At 35.8% G+C, this 22,663-nt stretch overlaps 2 protein-coding genes across 15 annotated transcripts in view; one reads left to right on the top strand and one right to left on the bottom strand.

Moving 5' to 3' along the window:
* The window catches only part of PPFIA2 (PPFI scaffold protein A2), a 471,063-nt gene that overhangs the window by 376,697 nt on the left and 71,703 nt on the right, over positions 1 to 22,663 (bottom strand). For 9 of the 14 annotated variants that reach the window (XM_078076354.1, XM_078076353.1, XM_078076358.1 and 6 more), the window contains one exon: positions 6,621 to 6,674. The exons of the other annotated variants lie outside the window; for them this stretch is intronic. In XM_078076354.1, the coding sequence (XP_077932480.1) occupies positions 6,621 to 6,674 (54 nt within the window). The remainder of the gene's footprint in view (positions 1 to 6,620; positions 6,675 to 22,663) is intronic. 14 annotated transcript variants of the gene reach the window in all.
* Positions 11,781 to 13,068, top strand: LOC118540038 (microtubule-associated protein RP/EB family member 1). Its single transcript, XM_036099053.2, has one exon. The coding sequence runs from the start codon at positions 11,826 to 11,828 to the stop codon at positions 12,630 to 12,632; it is 807 nt and encodes a 268-aa protein (XP_035954946.1). The 5' UTR covers positions 11,781 to 11,825; the 3' UTR covers positions 12,633 to 13,068.

The raw sequence follows: 22,663 nt of genomic DNA on the forward strand, positions 1-22,663 counted from the left end.
CTATGCACACACTGTTTCCTCTGCTTAAAATGCCCCGCTCTCCTCAGTTGGCAAACTTCAACTTATCCTATAATTATCAAGTTAGACAGTATTTCCTTCTATTCACCTTCTTTGATTCTCTAGCCCCTTTCATTCCCAACAATTGGATTACATGGATTCTCTTTCTTATTTTCATCTCATACTGTGTCTACCTTACATTGTAATTATTTTTACCAACCTGTCTACTCCACTATATTGCAAGATTCTGAAATGAGAAACTGTGTATTTTGTATCGCTGTATTTCCAAAACCTAAACAATGTCTAGCACATAATGTACACTCAAATATACACTGAATTTTAAATAAACAAATAGAAGAATGTAAGTATGTAATACAGCAATATAAAGTCTAGGTTGAAAGAAATTATATTAGATCACAATGCAGATTTGCATTTTTTTATTCCCTTATCTTTTATAGCAAGTAAGTAGAACATTGCCATTTTTTGAATAATCAAATTAAAATTGGTTTTGAAGACATTCAAATTTTAAGACCATTTACAATTTGAAAAATATATAATCTGGTCTAAACAGCAGCCTCAGGAAAATAAACTTGTTTCAAATTCTGTAGGGTGTTTACCCAAATTGCTAAGAATCATCAAGAAGACATTAAAATGAGAACAGAAAGTACAAAAATATGGAATGTACAACTCTGCTTCCTCAATGGGGAAAAAATTAATAGAGCTAGAGAATGTTCAGGGCAGTGTACATAACAAACCCAAGGATGTGGATTAGAGGAGTATTCACTTATTCACCACACTTTAGAAATAAAGAGAACCATTAGCATTTGGATAAAGGAAACAGAACAATTAAAAGCACTAAGTTCTGTAAGAAGCAAATTTATAGATCTTATTACTTCAAGGTAACAAACAGAAAGAAAACCAGGGAAGAAGCTGCATAATGCCAGTGGCATTATTGCTGTCAGTTCTGGATGAGGCAAATGAGGTAGACTTCACTCAAACACTGACAACAGCACTCTGAAACAGCAGGACACTTCCACATTGAACCAATGCGTATGTTACACTGAAATATGTTCAGAAATGTGTTTCATGTGGTCTAGAGTTTGTCCCACACTACTCTGTTAAATCCTGTCCGTGCTGACTCTTAAAAAGAATCAGAAATGATAAGAAAAAACTAATTAATACTCAGACATTTCTTAAACCAAATTACAAAGAAAAACCTTCCTGTGTATTTTAGTCTGCATGGGTCTACTGTCATTAAACTTAAGTTCTGTGGCCAAGCTGAGCTACTAAATTCCAGTGATAGATTTAGAACTAGCCCACAGTCTGGGACAAATCCTGGCTCCTAACGGGTTGGCCAATACCTCTGTGTCTCTGGCTCATGGGCTCAAGACTTGACAGACTTACAAACCCACAGCTCTCCAGATACCAAGTGCAGTTAATACATCTCACTAGGAGTGTTTATGCTTTGTGCCCCAGTCTTCAGTATCCAAAATCCCTTGGCTATCTGAAGCTATGTTGTTTAGACCTTATCCTGGCCTTCCTAAATGTTGGCTGAAAACTGATCCTGGGACACTCCTGATACCTTGAGGTTACCAGTTTTTTACATTTTAATATTATTATTTAAAATTTAAAACACCATGAATGGATGTTGTACTTAGACAGATGCTTTATCTGCATCTATTGAAATGATCATATGGTTCTCATCCTTTCTTTTATTAATGTGTATCACGATTGATTTGCAAATATTGAACCACCCTTGCAACTCAGGAATAAATCTCACTTGATTGTGGTGAATGATTTTTTTAATGTATTCTTGGATTCTGTTTGCTAGTATTTTATTGAGAATTTTTGCATCCATGTTCATCAGGGATTTTGGCCTGTAGTTCTTTTTCAGTGGAGTTTTTATCTGGTTTTGGTATCAGGGTAATGTTACCTCATAGAATGAGTTTGGAAGTTTTCCTTCTATTTTTATTTTTTGGAATAGTTTGAGAATAGGTATTAATTCTTCTTTATATGTTTAGAATTTTCCTGGGAAGCCATCTGGACCTGGACTTTTGTTTATTGGTAGATTTTTGATTACTGATTCAATTTCATTGCTGCTTACTGGTCTGTTCAAGTTTTCTATTTCTTCCTTTTCAGTTTTGGTAGTTTATATGTTTCTAGGAATTTATCCATTTCTTCTGGGTTGTCCAATTTGTTGACATTTAGTTTTTCATAATATTTTCTTATGACTATGGTATTTCTATGGTATTGGTTATTTCTCCTCTCTCATTTGTGATTATCTTTATTTGGTTCCTTTTTCTTTTTAGTAAGTCGGACTAGAGGTTTATCAATTTTATTAATATTTTCAAAGAACCAGTTCCTAGTTTCATTGATCTGTTCTATTTTTTTAGTTTCTATATCATTTATTTCTGCTCTAATCTTTATTATTTCCTTCCTTCTTCTAGCTTTAGGCTTCATTTGTTGTTTCTTTTCTAGCTTCTTTAGGTGTAATGTTAAATTGTTTGAGATATTTCTTGCTTATTAAATTAGACCTGTATTGCCATATACTTCCTGATGTTTATAGCAGCATTATCTACAATAGCCAAATTATGGAAACAGTCCAAGTGTCCATCTACTGCTGAATGGATAAAGATGTGGGATACACACACACACACACAAACACACACACACACACACACACACACAGAGGAATATTACTCAGCCATAAAGAATAATGAAATCTTGCCATTTGTAATGACATGGATGGAGCTAGAAAGTATTATGCTAAGCAAAATAAGTCAGTCAGAGAAAGACAGATACCATATGATTTCACTCATATGTGGAATTTAAGAAACAAAACAAATGAGCAAAGGGAAAAAGAAAGAGAGGCAAACCAAGAAACAGACTCTTAACTATAGAAAACAAACTGATGGTTACCAGGGGGGAGGTGGGTGGGGGGATGGATTAAATAGGTGATGGGGGTTAAGAAGTGTACTTGTTATAAGCATCAGTATTGTATGGAAGTGTGGAATCATTATATTATACACTTGAAACTAATATAACACTGTATGTTAACTAATTGGAATTTAAATAAAAACAAGAAAAAAAACAAAACACTATGGCAAATGGTATATAAAAAAGCACTAATTTAACTTAATATTTTTACCCTTTAGATTTTAATTCTTTTCTTTCACTTTATTTTTATATGTAAATATATGCTTTACACTGGAGGTTAACTTGTGATCCAGTTTTTCTGAATGAAAAACATGCTAAATGTAGACTATGTCTGATATAATTTTTCAAAGGCAGTTGTAAGGCAATATTAAACTGATAATATTTTTCTAAATGACAGAAGAGTTTTTTTCTAAGATGACTATGATTTAGAAAAATCTATAAATTCTATCTACTGAACCAATTAATTTTCAGTTTCTGAATTAAGAAAAAATCCTTCTTGTAATCCTTTTCAGATGAAGAAAGCCATCATAAAACTTGAAATTGCCCCTGAAAATCATGAACGAATGATTCTCCCATTCACGATTAGTACTGAAAATGAGACTACTTGAGTTTTCAAAAAAACTAGCTAATATTTATTGTTAAAAATATTAACGTAAATTATATTCTTGGAGTTCCTCAAATTTATTCTTACCAGGTATACAAATGTATCTATAATGACATTTGCAAATGTATACAACTTCTTGTACATTTAAAATAATATAAACTTCACTTTTTTCTCATGCTTCAAAAATAATATATGTGTACCCACAGAAAAAAAAATGCATTTTTTAAATATACCATTTACATCCCTGAGATTTCTGTTATACCGGTAAAGAAATTATTTCACAGCTATGCATCATTGTGGTGGCATTGTGAGATATGCCATTCCTTCAGCACCTTATATATTCTGTATAATGAGGGGGAAAATATAGGACCTTGAATTTCTTACCAATAAAAATTTCATCATAGAACGGTTTTAGTAATATACTGTAAACACTTATACAGAAGACCTAATTGTAGAAATGGACAATAGTATTTAGATGATCTATCATAAAGATATTTTTTTTTAAAGAAAAGAAAAATTATAAACAACTTCAAATGGATTTAGATTATAATTAATGTAATCTACTTTCAGTTTTCTAACTTGGGGGCAACAACAATAGCTTCATTCAAAGTCTTATTCTTAAATATCTGAAGTAACACTAGATCCTATTACCATTTCACTGCTACTTAGACTGCTTTATATAAGCTTTATATGGGACTAAGAAATGATTTTATTATATAGTTTCTCAAGTAATATGCTCTAGATAGCTCTTTAACAATGGGGAGTACTAAATTTATGTGTACTGTTAACCCTTAATTAGATTGCCTAAACTCGTGTACTCTGCAATTCGCATGATGTTTCCCACTCTACGAAAAGGTAAAAAATAAGCACAGTATGGATTTTAGAAAATGTAAGCAGCAGTATAAAATATCCAACATCATGGTAGGGCATGGCCAAGAGAGAATCTCTATTTCACAGTATTATAAACTACACACACACACACGCTTCACTTTTAGCTACTGGGAATGAAGTTGATGAAGCTTGCCTTCTGTACACCATCTTTCCTTTCTGTGATCTTTTTTTCCTTTCAAGAAGCTTCTTTCAACAACTAGATTTTTATACCCACTCAATCTTCCATATTTGGAAAATGTTTTCTTGAAAGGATATGATTAACTTATTTTAACATAGAAATCATGAATAAGGGGCGCCTGGGTGGCTCAGTTGGTTAAGCGACTGCCTTCGGCTCAGGTCATGATCCTGGAGTCCCTGGATCGAGTCCCGCATCGGGCTCCCTGCTCGGCGGGGAGTCTGCTTCTCCCTCTGACCCTCCCCCCTCTCATGTGCTCTCTCTCATTCTCTCTCTCTCTCAAATAAATAAATAAAATCTTTAAAAAAAAAAAAAAAGAAATCATGAATAAGATTTTTATCACCCTTGCAGAAGAGAGGTATTTAATTTTTTTTTAGTTTATTTATTTATTTTTATTAACATATAATTATTATTTGTTTCAGGGGTACAGGTCTGTGATTCATCAGTCTTACACTATTCACAGTGCTCATCATTGCACATACCCTCCCCAATGTCCATCACTCAGCCACCCCATCCCTCCCAACCCCCACCACTCCAGCAACCCTCAGTTTGTTTCCTGAGATTAAGAGTCTCTCATGGCTCCCTCTCTGGTTTCGTCTTGTTTCATTTTTCCCTCCCTTCCCCTATGATCCTCTGTTTTGTTTCTCAAATTCCTCATATCAGTGAGTTAATTTTTTATTTGAACCAGGGACAAATCCTTTTAAAATCAATTGATCTCTAACTGTAGAATTCTTTTAGGAATCAGTGGACAGGTGAGGGTGGGATTTTGAAGGAAACGGATTTACTCTTCTAATAAAAGTTGAGTGCTATGTACAAACACCATGCCAGGCAGGAGAGTAAAATTATATCACATAAACAGTCACCTACACTACTTAAATATAAGACTGGCTGTAAATCCTGTCACAATATGCTGGCTGGTTGACTTACATTTCATCTTGCCTTAAGCTGTAATGTAATAGGTTCAGGGACTAAATATAAGCAGCTATCTGAAGACAATACATTTTTTCCCACATAAATTTAGACAATGAAAATAAAAGGAAGGGAAAGGACTAAAATATGTTGTTTAGCCTACTTTAGGAGCAATTTGATGATTAGACAACATCATGAGATATAGGAAGGAGACAGGAGAGAAAGAGGTGCCACTGAAAGTTATCTTCTTGACATCTCACTGATGTTTTAATGTGATTATGAACTTCACCTAGATACCTCGGTGAAGTATAACTAAAATTGATAACACTGGGTTCTGTATGTTCAGCATTAAACCTCACAGTGCTAAGTGAAAAGCAAACAGTAATAAAAATTTATGCATTGACTCTCTGTTGAAATAGATCGAATCATATTACTTTAGATATATACCATGAACTCATGTTTGTACTTCAAACATGAAATCACATGTTATCTTAATCAATATTTTCTGAAAGCAGGTATCACAGAAAGAACTAAGATGTTCCAATACTAGACTGTCAATCTCTTCTTATTGCTTAATAACAATAATCCTTTAAAATTTTAGAACACTTCTCTAATTTTCCAGAAGCTCCCTGGATAAAGTAGAAAAGAAATAGCAATATCAAGAATCAATACTGTTGATAAAATGGGCCAATAAAATTTTTCTCAGTAACTAGAAAATATATTGCAACCCAAATCATACATTCATATCTAGAATGGTAAACCCTCGAGTTCCAAAAGTTTTGGTGTAGCCCATAGGACATAAAGTATTTACATATTCTAATGAAGATTTTATTCTTATTTTTAGAGTCAATACATAGAGATGAATTTTATGAGATATTAAAACTTTTTAAAACACCAAACAATATCTCAAATCAAGTTCATATTTGTATTAATTACTATATATTAGTGTGTGTGTGTGTATATATATACATATCACACACTATTGAAATAGCTATATATTTCAAAAAGATAGCTATATGAAAATTGTATACAAGTAATTGTTTGATGATCTGGTGTGTACATAATTCAATTTGTCAATAGTTAAATTTAATGAAGAATCTAACTTACCGGCGGATCAGCCCCTTTAGAACCAGTCAGCCCTCCTGTTAGGGATTCGATATCCTGAAAAGGGGAGAGGTGTTGATTGTAAAATGCCACTCAACAGCATGGAGAATTTCCCAGTCCCATAGTGTCATACTTTCTTTAGCTACAAAGTTAGGGCACATAGCTACATTTGTTTTCTTTGTTTTATTTTCAGACAATCTTGCACACTGTAACACTATACAAATAGCCTGTATCTAAAAATCTAGATATTTTCTCTAATTCTGTGGAAACCGGAAAAAGAATAAAATGTAAACAGACTCATCTTGAAATATGCAAAAAAAAAAAAAAAAATCACTCTAGGTAGGAAGGCAGTTTTGTTCTCTAAGGAGTCAAGTGAGGACATAACAGAAAAAAGAAATTTTAGTAAAACTGCAATTTAACATATTATTTGCAAGAATATAAATCCCTTGGAAAATGCTTGCCCTATAAAAATTTTAATTATCTGTAGTCCACTCTATTACTGAACTTAAAAGATAAAAATATAAACAGATACGGATAGATTAGCTATTCTTTTACAAGGTTTGATTTCTAATCTTCAGTCAGTAACTACAGAAGATAATGCCTGAATAATGATAATTGTCAAAAGTATCATACACGGAGAAATGGGTGATGCTGTGACAAACTAGAGAGCATATGCCCAATTTACAGGTACACATGAGCTTAGCCAAAACTGTCTGCTCAATGGCTGCTGGAGGAGTTTGGGGCTACATTGAAGAGTTACACTTCTTGACAAAAAGTTTCTTTCTTGTGACCCCAGTCACTTATCTGTTTGTATCTTTTTGAAAGGATAGGGATGAGGAACCTGGGAAATACAGTTGCAGTAAGAAATCAAAGATGGAAGATCACTGAGTCAAGATTGAAGGAAGAGAAAATTAAATGCCTATGATCAGAGTAACAGCCAATACCTTTATATCATTAAGAAGATTTATGCTACAAATTCATTTGGGACTTAATCACATCATTATTTCCCTGGTATCTCAAAAATAGGGAATCTTAACAAAAAACATGGGGCTGAAATGAGCATGTGGAGGCAACATAAAAAGCAGGAAAGGGGAGAAGGAAGGAATGATGTCATGAAAGTTTCCATCAGAAGAAGCTGACTTTGAGCAAGAACTCAATGGGTGATGAATTTCTGTATGCATATTTTATCAAGGGCCATAAATGATAAGGCAACCACAAGGAATACTTGCCAAGAAAATTGTTGTCTTCACTGGAACAAACATATTGTACATAATGTTTTTCCCTATTCAGCATCCCTTTGAAGAACTTCCTCTCCCTCACTCTAGCTCCAAAATAGGCTTATAAAAATTGCTTCAAATGAGACAGAAGTCTTATGGAAAATTAAGGTAATATGGATTTGGGAAGATATAATGGTAGGGTCCAAGTCCTTGATTCTATCATTTCAGTAACATTTGAAACGAGATGTTCTCCCCACCTGCAACTTTAAGATAAGTTTCTGGCTCTCAAAATGGCAAGATCCTAATCAATACGACTGCATTGTTGTTAAGTCTATTTGTAAAAGGCTCTCCCTCTCCATCTCGTTGAAATTCTTTATTTTAGCACCATGCACACCATAAACAATCAAATCACCTGAATTATTTGATCTAACGTGTTCTTTAACATTCCTATTAAATCATCTAAGTAACCTTATGTCCTTATATAATAAAACTAAAGTGGGAAACATATTTATAAGCTGACAAGCATTTTTTAATCCAAAGATAAAGTATAATTTTTAAACCTGTTTTAGAATTTCATGGAATGAACTGACAACATTAGGTAGTAAAGTGGCTAAAATATTAGATCAACAGAAAATAAAGCATAATCACTGCACTGTTTGAAAATATACCTGTTATGACCATGACAAAAAACAAAGTTCTATTCATATGAAAAGTGATTTCCAAGCACATTTAAAATGAAAGAAAATGATGTTAAGTACATTTTAAATTAATACATGCCTTTCTAAATATAAAAACATATAAAGTACATTAAAGAGAAACACTTCTGATGTCATTATTAGAAAGATAACGTAGAAACTGATTCAGATTAAAAGCACTTTAGCCATTTACTTAATGCACTTTTTAAAGTTATACCATGAAGATTTCTTACTATCATAGCTATGAAGATTTATTGCTATCTTAGGTAAACTGAATCAATTCTCAGATTCCTAAAATTTTAAGCCTTTCATGACAGTTATCGTCTTGAGAAAAATAAAGCAAAAGTAGAATTTAGAAGATGAATGCAAAAGGCACTGATATTCATGATTTTTAACATGTTGAATTAAAGCAAACTAGGAACTCATGGCTCTAAACAGAGTACAGATATATATTCTTATTCTGATTATTCATTTAAATGAGAAATGATTTTTTGAGCTTATACGCTATTTTGAGTATAAGTTGAAAAAAAGTGTCCTACTTGGACGGATGCCCAAATTAAACACGGCGTATCTATCACTTGATGCAAAAATAAACTTTTCAGGTGTGAATAATGAGCATAAGTGCGCATGAATGCATTTATGTTGTAAAATTAATAGGTGAAATAAATAAATCTTTTGAGGAACACTGCACATAACTAAAAGTGAGTCAATTTTTTGATGGTTGTTGAATATTTTGTCTGCCAAATATAACTGAAATCCTTAACAAATCCATCTATCTTGTTATTTAGATATCTTTTTATATAGATAACAACAAAAATACATCAAAAAGTAAAAACACTGATCTCCTAAAAAGTTTGTTGGCTGACTATTATAATAATGTTTGACTAAACATTAAAAACAAACTGATTTTTTTAAACTAGTTACAGAATTTAACTATATTATGTACCATGTTCATTTAGATTTAATAGCTTCATTTAGATCTAATAGTTAATTTAGATCTAATATAATATCTACTATTTCAACACTGACCATGTAAATGCCTTATAAACATTAACATTACAGCCTTATAGAGTACCTATTTCTTTTCTCACTTAAGAAGTTAAAAAGTTTACATAACTTACCCAATGTCATATAGCTATTAGAAGTGGTATTACAAAACATATTTGTATACTGCAAACTTGTGTTTTTTAATACCAGTTGTAGGGGAATAGCTTTACCATGGCAATCTGGTTACCTTGAACATACCCACATGGACCATATAGGCAGAGCTAAACAGTAGGTTGGCCTACGTCTTGGTGGAATGCTCTGTCAGCCTCCTGAGAACAGAACAAGGTAGGCAGTCATATAAAGAGCTTCCATACAGCTGCTTCTCATTCGCCTCTCTGACACCAGTGAGGCATGGAACTTTCCACCTTACTCTTCCCCACGCTAGATCCATCTGCAGGCAGTAAAACTGCTGACCCTGCATGTGCAGGATCCTGACAATGAGTCCCTCCTTAAATTTTGTCCCTTAGGCACCTTATTTTAGAGTCCTATAAGAACAGAATTGTCATTTGTATAATCCTAGGAGTGAGTGACTCCTCAAATTTTGTGCCCTAAGCACCCTACTTGTCTCACCTAATCCTAACCTTCCTAGGAATATGGAGAGCTGACACCATGGTGACTCTGTTTACGCTGTGTATGTAATACACTCTTTGTATCCATTTGACTCATTGTTTCCCAGTTGAATTTATAAAAGTATGCCAAGCCAACCTAGTACCTGCCCACATGCTGCTACTCAGGTATTATCGCTGCTTACCACCAGTATTACATAGCCTCCATTATATGTGTTGCCATCATCTACACAGAACAAAATAAAATAGGATCCTTTTTTTTCTAAGACTTTATTCATTTATTTGAGAAAGAGAGTGAAAGACAGCACAAGCAGTGGGAGAGGGAGAAAGAGAAGAAGCAGACTCCCCGCTGAGCAGGGAGCCCCATGTGGGGCTCCATCCCAGGACCCAAGGATCATGACCTGAGCCAAAGGCAGACACTTAACTGACTGAGCCACCCAGGAGCCCCTAAACTAGGATCCTTAACCATATAAACAACTTTCTTTCTTTCTTTTTTTTAAGATTTTATTTATTTGACAGAGAGAGACACAGTGAGAGAGGGAACACAAGCAGGGGGAATGAGAGAGGGAGAAGCAGGCTTCCCCGCGGAGCAGGGAGCCCGATGCGGGGCTCTATCCCAGGACCCTGGGATCATGACCTGAGCCGAAGGCAGATGCTTAACAACTGAGCCACCCAGGTGCCCCAACAGCTTTATTTCTTAAAAAAAAAATTTCAGGTAATGGAAGTTTCACTTATTCTTCAAGGTGTCAAATAGCTAAGTGAGGTTATTAGCCAGTCCTTGACACAAGCTGTGTGAAGGCAGCCTCTTCTAATGTAGGAAAGCTCAGTCCTTGGTAAGCCAAGGCTGCTCATGAATCAGAAGTCTCAAGTCTTGGGAAGGTTGAGCTGCAGGTGCAGCGATTAGTGTCAGAGCTCTAAGTAGAGTGAGATTTGAGGGCAGCCTGGACCTTGGGTACCACATTAGGAGAGGTTTAAAATAAACTCCACATTGTGCACTGATGCTGTTGGCTGCCCAGCTGTGCCCCCTACCCATGATCCCCTGTTCCAAGAGTTGACATAATTTTTCCCTTGACGGACACTTTCAATAATGGAGCTTAGGGATTAATCATGTGGTTCTCAATGTAAGTCATAAAATTTGATGTTTAAGTCTTGCTTCCCCTGCATGGAGGTGGGAGAAAAAAGAGGATATTGGGATTGAAATCTCCCTCAGGGCTGTTGCTGTATCCTTATTTTTATACCTAAAGAGTAGGATCAGCCAGTTATGGTCAAGGAAAAGATGTTAAAATAGCTTGGGTATCAAATACCTTAAAATGAAGAAAAATAAAATTCTAAATAGTCCACTGAGTCTAACATTGCACATGCCATAAGACCCAGAACATCTTGAAACCTAAATAGTTACATTTAAAGTTAAGATCAAGTTTCAAGTGTGATACTTCCAAAAAGTCACTTTATATTATAAAAATACTTAAAACATTATAATATTGTTATTAGCTACTGATATTTTAAAATTTGGTTTATACATATTTAAAGCTTGGGAATATTTTAGAAATGCTTTTGGGGAAAGTGATTCAATTTCAATATAGAGTACATTTTAGTGCATTAAAATAATCTATCAAAAATGTATCAGTACAGGGAACCGAAGCCGGGCACAGGCCGTGGACGCGGTCCCGCCGAGAGCCGAAGATGGCAGTGAACGTATATTCAACATCAGTCACCAGTGATAACCTAAGTCGACATGACATGCTGGCCTGGATCAATGAGTCTCTGCAGCTGAATCTGACGAAGATCGAACAGTTGTGCTCAGGGGCTGCCTACTGTCAGTTTATGGACATGCTGTTCCCTGGCTCCATTGCCTTGAAGAAAGTGAAATTCCAGGCTAAGCTAGAACATGAATACATCCAGAACTTCAAAATACTACAAGCAGGTTTTAAGAGAATGGGTGTTGACAAAATAATTCCTGTGGACAAATTAGTAAAAGGAAAGTTTCAGGACAATTTTGAATTTGTTCAGTGGTTCAAGAAGTTTTTTGATGCAAACTATGATGGAAAAGACTATGACCCCGTAGCTGCCAGACAAGGTCAAGAAACTGCAGTGGCTCCCTCCCTTGTTGCTCCAGCTCTGAACAAACCGAAGAAACCTCTCAGCTCTAGCAGTGCAGCTCCACAGAGGCCCATTGCAACACACAGAACTACTGCAACCCCTAAGGCTGGCCCGGGTGTCGTGCGAAAGAATCCTGGTGTGGGCAACGGGGATGACGAAGCAGCTGAATTGATGCAGCAGGTCAACGTATTGAAACTTACCGTCGAAGACTTGGAGAAAGAAAGAGATTTCTACTTTGGAAAGCTAAGGAACATTGAATTGATTTGCCAGGAGAACGAGGGGGAAAACAACCCAGTATTGCAGAGGATCGTGGACATTCTGTATGCCACAGATGAAGGCGTTGTGATACCTGATGAAGGGGGCCCACAGGAGGAACAAGAAGAGTATTAATGGCCTGGACCAGCAGAGCAACATCCGAATTCTTCACTCCAAATCATGTGCTTAACTGTAAAATACCCCCTTTTATTATTCTTAGAGGACTCACTGGTTTCTTTTCATGAGCAAACAGTACCTCTTCTTAAAGTGCACTTTGCAGAAGTTTCACCCCTTTTCCAATGAGTTTGAGTTAGGAGCTTTTACCCTGTAGCAGAGCAGTATTAACATCTAGTTGGGTCACCTAGGGAACAAAGAGGCTGACCATGGGGCTCACCGTGTGGACGCTGGTAACACTGATTGCTGGAGAAGGTGTTTTTATGTGATACTCTGAGGTGGAAACCTCAGTAGAGAAATGTAAAGACTGATTTGAATTTTAAGCTAATGTGAAATCTTGGCAGAGAACGTTTTAATAAATAAATGCCTTAAGAGTAAAAAAAAAAAAAAAAAAAAAATGTATCAGTACAGTGAAATCAATAAGAAATAGATTTCAACCATTTTTACTGAATGATTATATTTAAAATTTGCTCCAACGTATTTAAAAACATTTGATGAGGTATTTTATGTTTGTAGAGAAGTTTACAAAATTCATATATTCAAAATACTAAAATTAAGCATTTTTTCCCATCCTTTTACAGAAAAATTCCTCAAAATGTCCCTCATCCCCCATTCTCTCTTCATGCAGCTTTTGTTCCCACTTTACCACTGCAATCTTATCAAGTTGCCAATGATATCCAATTGGCTGAATCAATTGTCAATGTTCCATCATCATTTTCCTTGATCTCTAAGGTACATTCAACAAAGTTGGCCGCTCCATTTTCCTTCCAATACATTTTCTCGTAGTTTCCATTTAGTTTCACCCTTTATATGATTTTATTTGGTAGCATGGCTTTAAATGTCATGTATGCTGATGAATTCTGAAATTTTATCTTCAACTTCAACTTATCCTCTGAGATCCACATTGCCTACTCCGATCTCCAATTGGATGTATTATAGCCATCTAAAATTTCACAATGCAAAATCAAACTTGATTTCCATCTCAACCCTTCCCACAAATTAAGTTCCTGTCCCAGTACTCTCCATCTTGACATCACCATTCACCCAACTTCTCAGATCCAAATGCATCAGCAAATCCTGCCAATTCTGTTTTTAAAATATGGCTTGAATTTGACTATTCCTTATCACATACATTCCTACCGTCCTAATCCCTTGGACCATATAAATGAAATTTCCCCCTTGGACTAAAGAAATAGCCTAACTGTTGTCCTCTATCTGTCCTCCCTCCCCTTCCCCCATATCTTCTCCACACAGCAGTTGGAACTATCCATTCAAAATATAAGTTAGGTCAGATTCTTCCCCAGATCCAAACCCCCTGGTTTCCCATTAATCTTAGAATAAAACACAAACTTATTACCATGTCCTGCAATGCCTTGTAGTGATTTGGCTTTGGCCATCTCTCTGATACCATCCTTTTTCCATTATCCCACTCTCTCATGCCACCCAGTCACATTGATCCCATTGCCGTTCCAGAAACAGTCCAAATATGACTCCTACCGCATGGTTGTCTTTCACATGTTTTTCATACTGCTTAGAATGCTCAATCCCTAGATATCCCCACTCCCTCAGATCTCAATTTAAGTATCAAAATCTCAGACAGACTTTCCCTAACTGTCTAAATCAGTGAAAGTTCCACCCAGAAACAAATGGCAAACTCAAAAACATCATAAAAGAGCATTTAATAAAAGGATATTTTATAAAGGTATGAATGGTTCAGTGGATCCAAGGGAATGGCGATGCACCGGGACTAGTAACAGCTGGAAGTCTTAACCAATCCTAAGTCCAGAGAAGTAAGATAAAAGAACAATGTTGTCAAGAGTCCCACAAAAGATGAACACCTTTCATCACCTTCTAGAACAGCTTGCCACACAGTAGGAGCTCAATAAATACTTTTTGAATGGATGAATGACTCAATAAAGCACATAATACCTTTTTTATACATAAAAAAGCTGAGGCTCAGAGTATATAAATGAAGAATTTCTCATTTTTTATATAAATATATCGCTTTGAAAGATGGCTCAAGGCAAAAGTGTTTGCACAACCCATCTTTATAGAATGCCTGAATGAAAAAACTAATGAATGATTTTCCCAAGACCAAACAGCTGGTAAATTCCAGAAAGAAGCTTTGAATCCCAAGTGTTATAACCCCAAGCACCATGTACATTTTTTCCATTATACATCACCGATGAGACATCCCCCTAAAGGAAAAGGCACTCAATTCTGTATTATCTTAAGACAATAAATTTCTATATTCCCAGGGTTTCTAGTTCATAAGAAGGAAAATATACAAAATGAAATAATAAATAGTTCACATACATTGAATTACAAGTCAATAATGTTTTTATGTAACGTCTCATAGTGTGTAGGTTCACAGCACTGGGAAAGAGTAATAGAAGAAATTTCCTCAAAAAAATCATTCAGTTTTTCACACAATGCTTAATGGAAACAATCTTCCATCACAGAACAGCATCTCCTTGAGGCAAGCATCCAAATAATGAAACTGAGTTTGTTAATGAGGCATATTTCTCCTTTACTAGACTTAAGCTGTTAGTGTTTCCTTGGCAACTTTACAGGGCAAATTTCCTGGGAGGCAGAGAAGAAGCAGGGAACACACACAACCAATTTTATATATCTTCTTTCCTATGGAAGCCAGAAAGAGCCCTATTTAGTCATTCTTTAAATTTAAAAAAAAAAAAAAAAGGAAAATATCTACATTTTTTACTGTGAGCACAGTCCAGCCCGAATCTCAGTTTTCCATGAGCCATACAATGAATTCTTTCATAAAGCAATGACTGACTGAGGCACTGTGCTGAGCATGAACAGCATGATGATGAATAAATCAAGGTCACTTTCAAAGAGTTCACAGTCTAGTGGGCAGTCAGAATGACAAAGACAATTTAGTCAGTAGATGTATATTGTACACATAATAAGCACAAGGTATCATACAGAATCAGGTGTATGGAATCTAGAGGCGGTGACATGTTCTCTGACTTCAAGGATCTTTTCAGTCTAAGAGTATGTCAATCTAAGAGTAAAAGTAGATCTTTCCATCTAGCAACATGAGGAAGAATTCTGAGAAACAAATTGCTAAAATGCTAAAATTATACTATATAGGTGTTACAGAAGTAGAGTATATAGGGTGACAGTAAGTTTGAGTATTTCATGTTGCCAGAATTGTTTATGGTTTTGAATGCATGCTGGGTAAGTTTGTCCTGAGACCTTGACTGGGTAACAATATAATTAACATTTATTGAGCATTGACTATACCAGACACAGTATAAAGAGCTCTATTGCCTTATTAAAGAGCATCCTAGTTCTTTTGAATGTTATTTCCATCATTTTTAAGATGGAAAAGAGTCTTGAGGAGTTTAAATGACTTGACAAAAATCATACAGCTAATAAGTGTTCAAATCTAGATAGGCTGACTCCAAAGGAAATGATTTCTAACAATTATGCTCTCTTAAATAAATGGAGGTTGGGGAAAAATGGGGACAACTTGGTATGACACATAGTGACTTGGGAGAAAACATATTTATTCAATATTTGTAGAAAGAATGAATGGCATTGCAAGCAGAGTTTTCCTGAAGTGAAGTGGATCGTCTCTGGTGGGAAAAAGAATATCCTTGTTCGACCTACAGGTATGAGAGTGAATGCCACTGAATTTAGCAAAAAAGTACAATTCCAAAGACTTTTGCCATATATTTTTAATGTCAAAATACTGTCCTCAAACTCACACCTAAACAGGAAATCTAATATGTTCCAAAGACATAATTGTGCCAGTATTGCATGGAACAGGGTTTTCTGAAGAAAGTACCGAAGAGTTTCAAGGTTCTGCCTTTTCCATGGAGTGCCTTCTTTGAAACGCTTTCCTTTATGAATTTTTTTGTGTGTTGCTTTTTTCTTGTCTATTCCCTTCTTTATGGCTGAGGTGATAAAGGGAATCTTTTGCTGAATCCTGACTCAGTCTCTGTCAGATCCTCTTTGCCAACTCTTACACACTGATGTATCCTTGTTATCTCAAACTCAGTATGTCCAAATCAGATATCATCTCCTTTCCTCCTCTCCCATTACTATGGCCAGCTGCCTCCCATCCAATTTCTTCCTCTAGCGCTTATCTTGTTGGTACTTCCAATAAACAGGCAGTTGCCCAACCTGGGATTTCTGGAGGTAAATAAGGTCTTCCCTCACACTGGTATCTGTATACCAAGCCAGTTAATTTTTCCTTCTAAACTATCTGCTCAACTCAATCTATTACCTACTTTTAATAGCTACTGCATTCACTACCTTAGTTCAAAACCTCATTTATCTCCCCCACCCCCCAACCATGCTGGCTTTCTCCAAAACAGTGTGTTTTTTGAGTTGTTTTTTTCCACTCTCACACTCATATAATCTTTTCTCCTGAGCAGTAGTTCTCAAAGGGTGGTCTGGGGACCAGTAACATCAGTGTCACCTGGGAATTTAGAAATTCATTTTCTTTGGGCACCTGTGGTTAAGTGTCTGACTCTTGATTTAGGCTCAGGTCATTGGATCTCAGGGTCATGAGATTGGACCCCACCTCGGGCTCCATGCTGGGCATGGAGCCTGCTTAAGATTCTCTCTCCCTCTCCCTCTGCCCCTCCCCCACCCCCATATGTGCATGCTCCCTCTCTAAAAAAAAAAGAAAAAGAAATGCATTTTCTTATGTTTTACTGCGGTCTTGCCGAATCAGAAACTCTGTGTTTGAACAAGCCCCCAAGTGAGTCTAATGCAAACTAAAATTTGGGAGACACTACTCTAGAATGATGTGTTTCAAATACAGATATGTATAGGTTACTCCCATACCCAAAATTCTTAATAAGTCCCCATTCTTCTTAGGAAAAAAAATATGAAGCGTATTTATCCATGACGTCTTTCATTACATCATTCTGGACTACTTTTTTCATTTTCCTTTCACCACTTCCTCAAAAGAATCCTTACACTCTTACCATAATGAACTCTGCACTTCTTTTTTTGTGTCAAGTGTTTTGTTTTTTTTTTTTAACTTCTATGCTTCTGCACCACAGATCCTTCTGCCTAGAAAGTCACCTCCCTCCTCTGGATATATTTTACCTTTGAGATCCACTGCAGGCATCACCTCCTCTCAGGAGACTTTCCTGAGTCCCTCAAGCTAGAGTGTTAGTTCTCCTGTTAGTCCCAGCATCTTGCACTTAACTCTATCACAACTTTACTACACCATTTTATAATTGTCATTTTACTCATGTGAAAAAAAAATTGAAGGTTAAATCAACTCAATACTGTACTTATTATTATCTTTGTGTCCTCAGAAGTTACCACAAAGAGCAACCAATAAATGTTAAAGGAAGTTGAAAAATTTATGTTGAATTTAGCTTCCTATGAATTTCTCCTGCAAAGAAAGGATAAGCTGATTGGCTGACATCAGTGCCTGGGACAACTTTGAAATGTGCATTATCCTATATTAATAGATTTTCATCCTCATTATATATTTGTTTCATTACTGTAAAGAATGAAACAAAAACCATTATTAATGGTTATTGAGAAGCTGGTTATCTTTGAGTTTACTGCAGAAATTAACTTCTGGATGGCAAGACTGATGATCAGATATTTTTGTTAACACGACAGAGGCACCATCCCAAGAGACTCTGCCTGAAAGATGGTCAATAGCCCTTCAATTCTACCTCAAGCCTGCAAAATGCAACACACATGGAAGAAGAAATACCTTAGTGATCAAGAAAACAGGTTCAAGCCTATGTTCACTACTTACTAGCTGTGTGAACTTGGGCCAACTGCCTGATCTTCCTCATGTAAAATAAGTCAATCTATGTCCTAGTACTATCTTAGGAGGACCTTGTAAAACTAATTATGAGAGTTCATGGAAAGTTACTTAATGATAACTGATAGTAAATTGCCAATTATTATTAGTTATTACTATACATGAAATGACGCATAGGCACAGATTAGATTATAAATGAGTAAAACAAAGATAGGTTATTGACACAGATTACATAATGATGATGTTGAAATAGATATGAATTAGAATACATGTGGATAAGACCTAGATATGGATTAATTCTATTTATAAACCTCCATTAAATTTCTAGAATGTATGTTCCCTGAAAGGCAAAAGATCCTAAATTTTATATTTTACCTCCTCAACCCACCCTACAATTTTTCATGCATTTTTATGTTTTTGGTTATTATAAATTTTTCACAGTATTTTTAAATATATAATTTTTATTTTTGAGCAATCCTTTTGCTAGAATTATTTACTGAATAAAATCCATACCATGAACCTATACACAATTTATTCCTCTTTCAGTGTGTGTTATCTGACATCACATATTTATGCACCATGGTGGGCAGCTTTCAGCCTGTTCAAAATGTGCAGTAGCAACTGAGAGAAAAGATCCAACATTTAAAAGAGGATATCAATGTTATAATCCAAGACACATAATTTACGGCAGATTTATCTATAAGCCGTTGTTGGTTAAGAGTCAGAGACTCAATTACTGTGATCTTAGTTTACAATTAAACCTCCATTTAGGGGCGCCTGGGTGGCTCAGTCAATTAAGCGTCTGCCTTCAGCTCAGGTCATGATCCCAGGGTCCTGGGACTGAGCCCCACATTGGGCTCCCTGCTCGGCAGGGAGCCTGCTTCTCCCTCTCCCTCTGCCTGCTGCTCCCCCTGCTTGTGCACTCTCTCTCTGTGTCAAAAAAAAAGACCTCCACTTATACTTAATCTTCCCCTGACACAAAACACAAGTAAATTAGCTAGGGAAAAAAATACAATATCTTACCCTTTTAAAGTATCAGGTTTTATTTTTAACTCAGTAAATAATAGCCTAAAATATTTATGGGGTCAAAAAAAATAACTGGAGATTGTCCTATCTGAGGTGATTTTTTTCTATCTGAGGTGATTTTTTTTTTAGAGGAAAAAATAAAATACATCTGTCCTTCCAACTATTATCTGCAATTCTACTGACTACACCAAAGTACCTCAAAGCCATTTATCATTTTGAATTATAAATAACTGTAAGGAAGAATTGCTTGTGAACTGAAAACAAAAACAGAGCAAATAATTTATTAAAAATATATATGCATATCAAATAGATATTTCTAATAAATATTTATCTTACGAGATTCTAGGTATTAAGCCAATTAACACTAATAATTTTTAAGGTAATCATGAGAAGTTGGCAAGAGAGCAGATAAAATATTTTTCAAATACATTAAGTTTACAGTTTCAGAAAAGTCTGGCATGGGATTTTCAGCTAAATATTATGTATCTCGTGCTCATAACTTAATTTTGGAAGTAAGAGGCATGGAGGATCAGATAGATGGGGGAGAGATGAGAACTTGAAAAAACAGGAATCAGTAGCACTATCTAAAATCAGATATGCAAACTTTTCAGAACAAAGTCGAATCTGAATCTAAAGGATATGCAGACAAATTCCTTTTCTGCATTGCTATTTACTTTGGGGAAAAAATTCATTTACCAAGTTCCAAATCACAAGAAGTAAATTTCAAATTCATTTCCTATTTCTTCTGCTTTTGAAATGATGAATGATGATTAGAATGGTAACCAGAAATAGCAACAGGACATATGATTTCTCTATTTTTCTTCTGGGCAGCTCCATTTCAATTGATGCTACCAAAATTCTGATATGAATCAACGTTTACAATATCAGTATCACATTCTCAAAATACTATTAAATGAAAGGAAATGAAGCTGACTGAAATGAGAGCATAAAAGGCACTGATGCTATGTTACTAAATTAACTGAGATTATAACATAATGCAAGAGTCTTCTAACCTGGAGACTTAGAGTCCATGACAGAATGGTCTATAGTCAGTATCTGCTCTATAGACAGTCTTGTTTTCTTCTATTCATTTGATCAGATTCCAAAAAACAAAACAAAACAAAACAAAAAACTCAAAGCCAAGCTTCAAATTTATAATATGCTTTGATTTACTATAATTAATTTAGAATATTTTATATTCAGATCTTTCTTTTCCTTCATATTTCTGGAACCTATTTTTCATTATTAATTATTCTTTCCAAATGTAACAGAGCATTCATCTGAGCCACACAGCCAGTTAAGAATTCCAAAGTGCATAGAATGCAAAGTCTCTTGAGATTAGTGCAGTAACAAAGTACGCATATTTCTCTTGCTTAAAGCCACCCAGACAGAAAATGCAGACAGTACTCATTTTGCATGGCACAGTGTTAACTGAAACTGGTGAATATAAGAACCACATCCTGACGTGGCTCTGTGGTAACTCAGCTACCATGTAAAGCAAGGACACAGCTCTCTGGTTCTGACATGCACTGGTTTCAGTTAATACAATACCTGTAGACTGAGGACAGCCTGTAGCTACATTTTAATGGTAGATCAGTCTTTATTTCTTTGCCTCCAGCATCCCCCAAACTGGATTGTGAATCCTGAATGCATAATGCAGTAGCTGTATATAACCCAATATTAAAATTGGAAACCTTCTCGGGGCGCCTGAGTGGCTCAGTCGTTAAGCATCTGCCTTTGGCTCAGGTCATGATCCCAGGGTCCTGGGATCGAGCCCCGCATCAGGCTCCCTGCTTGGCGGGAAGCCTGCTTCTCCCTCTCCCACTCCCCTGCTTGTGTTCCTGCTCTCGCTATGTCTCTGTCAAATAAATAAATAAAACATTTAAAAAAATAAATAAATAAAAATAAAAAATAAAATTGGAAACCTTCTCAATTTTAGCTTGGCCCAAAGGCCAAGAACAATGTTATGGGGACAAGTATCCCCACATCCTCAACCAAGGAGCTACACCAGGTCATGCTAAAATACTGTAAAAAAAAAAAAAAAAAAAAATTCTGCCGAAAGTGATGGGCACCTTCTCTTAATGGGGACATTATTGGTATACCGGGTAGGAAAAATCTTCCTATACATATTCTAGGAACATTTAACATGGAATCTATCCTGCTAAATTTTTAAGTACATAATGCAGTAGTATTAACGTATAGGCACATGTTGCACAAGTCCCTAGAACTTATTTATTTTGTATAACTGAAACTTTATAACTGTTGATTAGCAACTCCCCATCTCCCCCTCTCCACAGCCCCTGGAAACCACTACTCTCTGCTTCTATGACTTTATTGTAGATACCTCATATAAGTGGAATCATGTAGAATTTGTCCTGTGACTGGCTTATTTCACTGTGCATAATGTCCTCAAGCTTCATCCATATTGTTGCATTTGGTAGGATTTCCTTCTTTTAAAAAGCTGTATAACATTCCATTGTGCATATATATACATATATGTGTAGTATATGTGTGTATGTGCACATGTGTAAACATGTCATATATTCTTTTTTTTAAGATTTATTTATTTGAGAGAGAGAGAGCACATGCGGTAGGGAGGGGCAGAGGGAGAGGGAGAGAGAGTCTCAAGCAGACTCCCCGCTAGCGCAGAGCCCCATGCAGTGCTTGATGTCACGACCCTGAGATCATGACCCGAGCTGAAACCAAGTCTGATGCTTAACCAACTGTGTCACCCAGATGCCCTTTATGTCATATTTTCTATATCCCTTTATCTATTTAAGATTTTTCCATATCTGAACTACTGTGAATAGTGCTACACTGAACATGGGATCTTTTCAAGATCCTAATTTTAATTCTTCTGGATAAATAACCAGAAGTGAGACTGCTGGATCATACGGTAGTTCTGCTTTTAATTTTTTGAGGAACCTCCGTACTGTTTTCCATAGTAACTGCACCATTTTGCATTCCCACCAATAGTGTACAAGGCTTCCAATTTTTCCACATCTTATCAACATTTGTTATCTTCTTCATTTATAGTGCAGTATCTTTGCTTCAGGATGTCCAGCAACTTCAGACATGGGCACCAAAGCCTATCCCTGTTTCTAACTCCCTAACACCAAAACACACACACACACACACACACATGCACACACACACACACACAAAATCCCAAAGACCATATTTGGCCTACCCAGGA

This window comes from Halichoerus grypus, chromosome 6 (genome assembly GCF_964656455.1).
Source record: "Halichoerus grypus chromosome 6, mHalGry1.hap1.1, whole genome shotgun sequence".
NCBI lineage: Eukaryota > Metazoa > Chordata > Mammalia > Carnivora > Phocidae > Halichoerus > Halichoerus grypus.

Bases quoted from the DNA above. Each gene is read 5' to 3' on its own strand.
- LOC118540038 (XM_036099053.2), top strand. From the start codon at position 11,826: ATGGCAGTGAACGTATATTCAACATCAGTCACCAGTGATAACCTAAGT.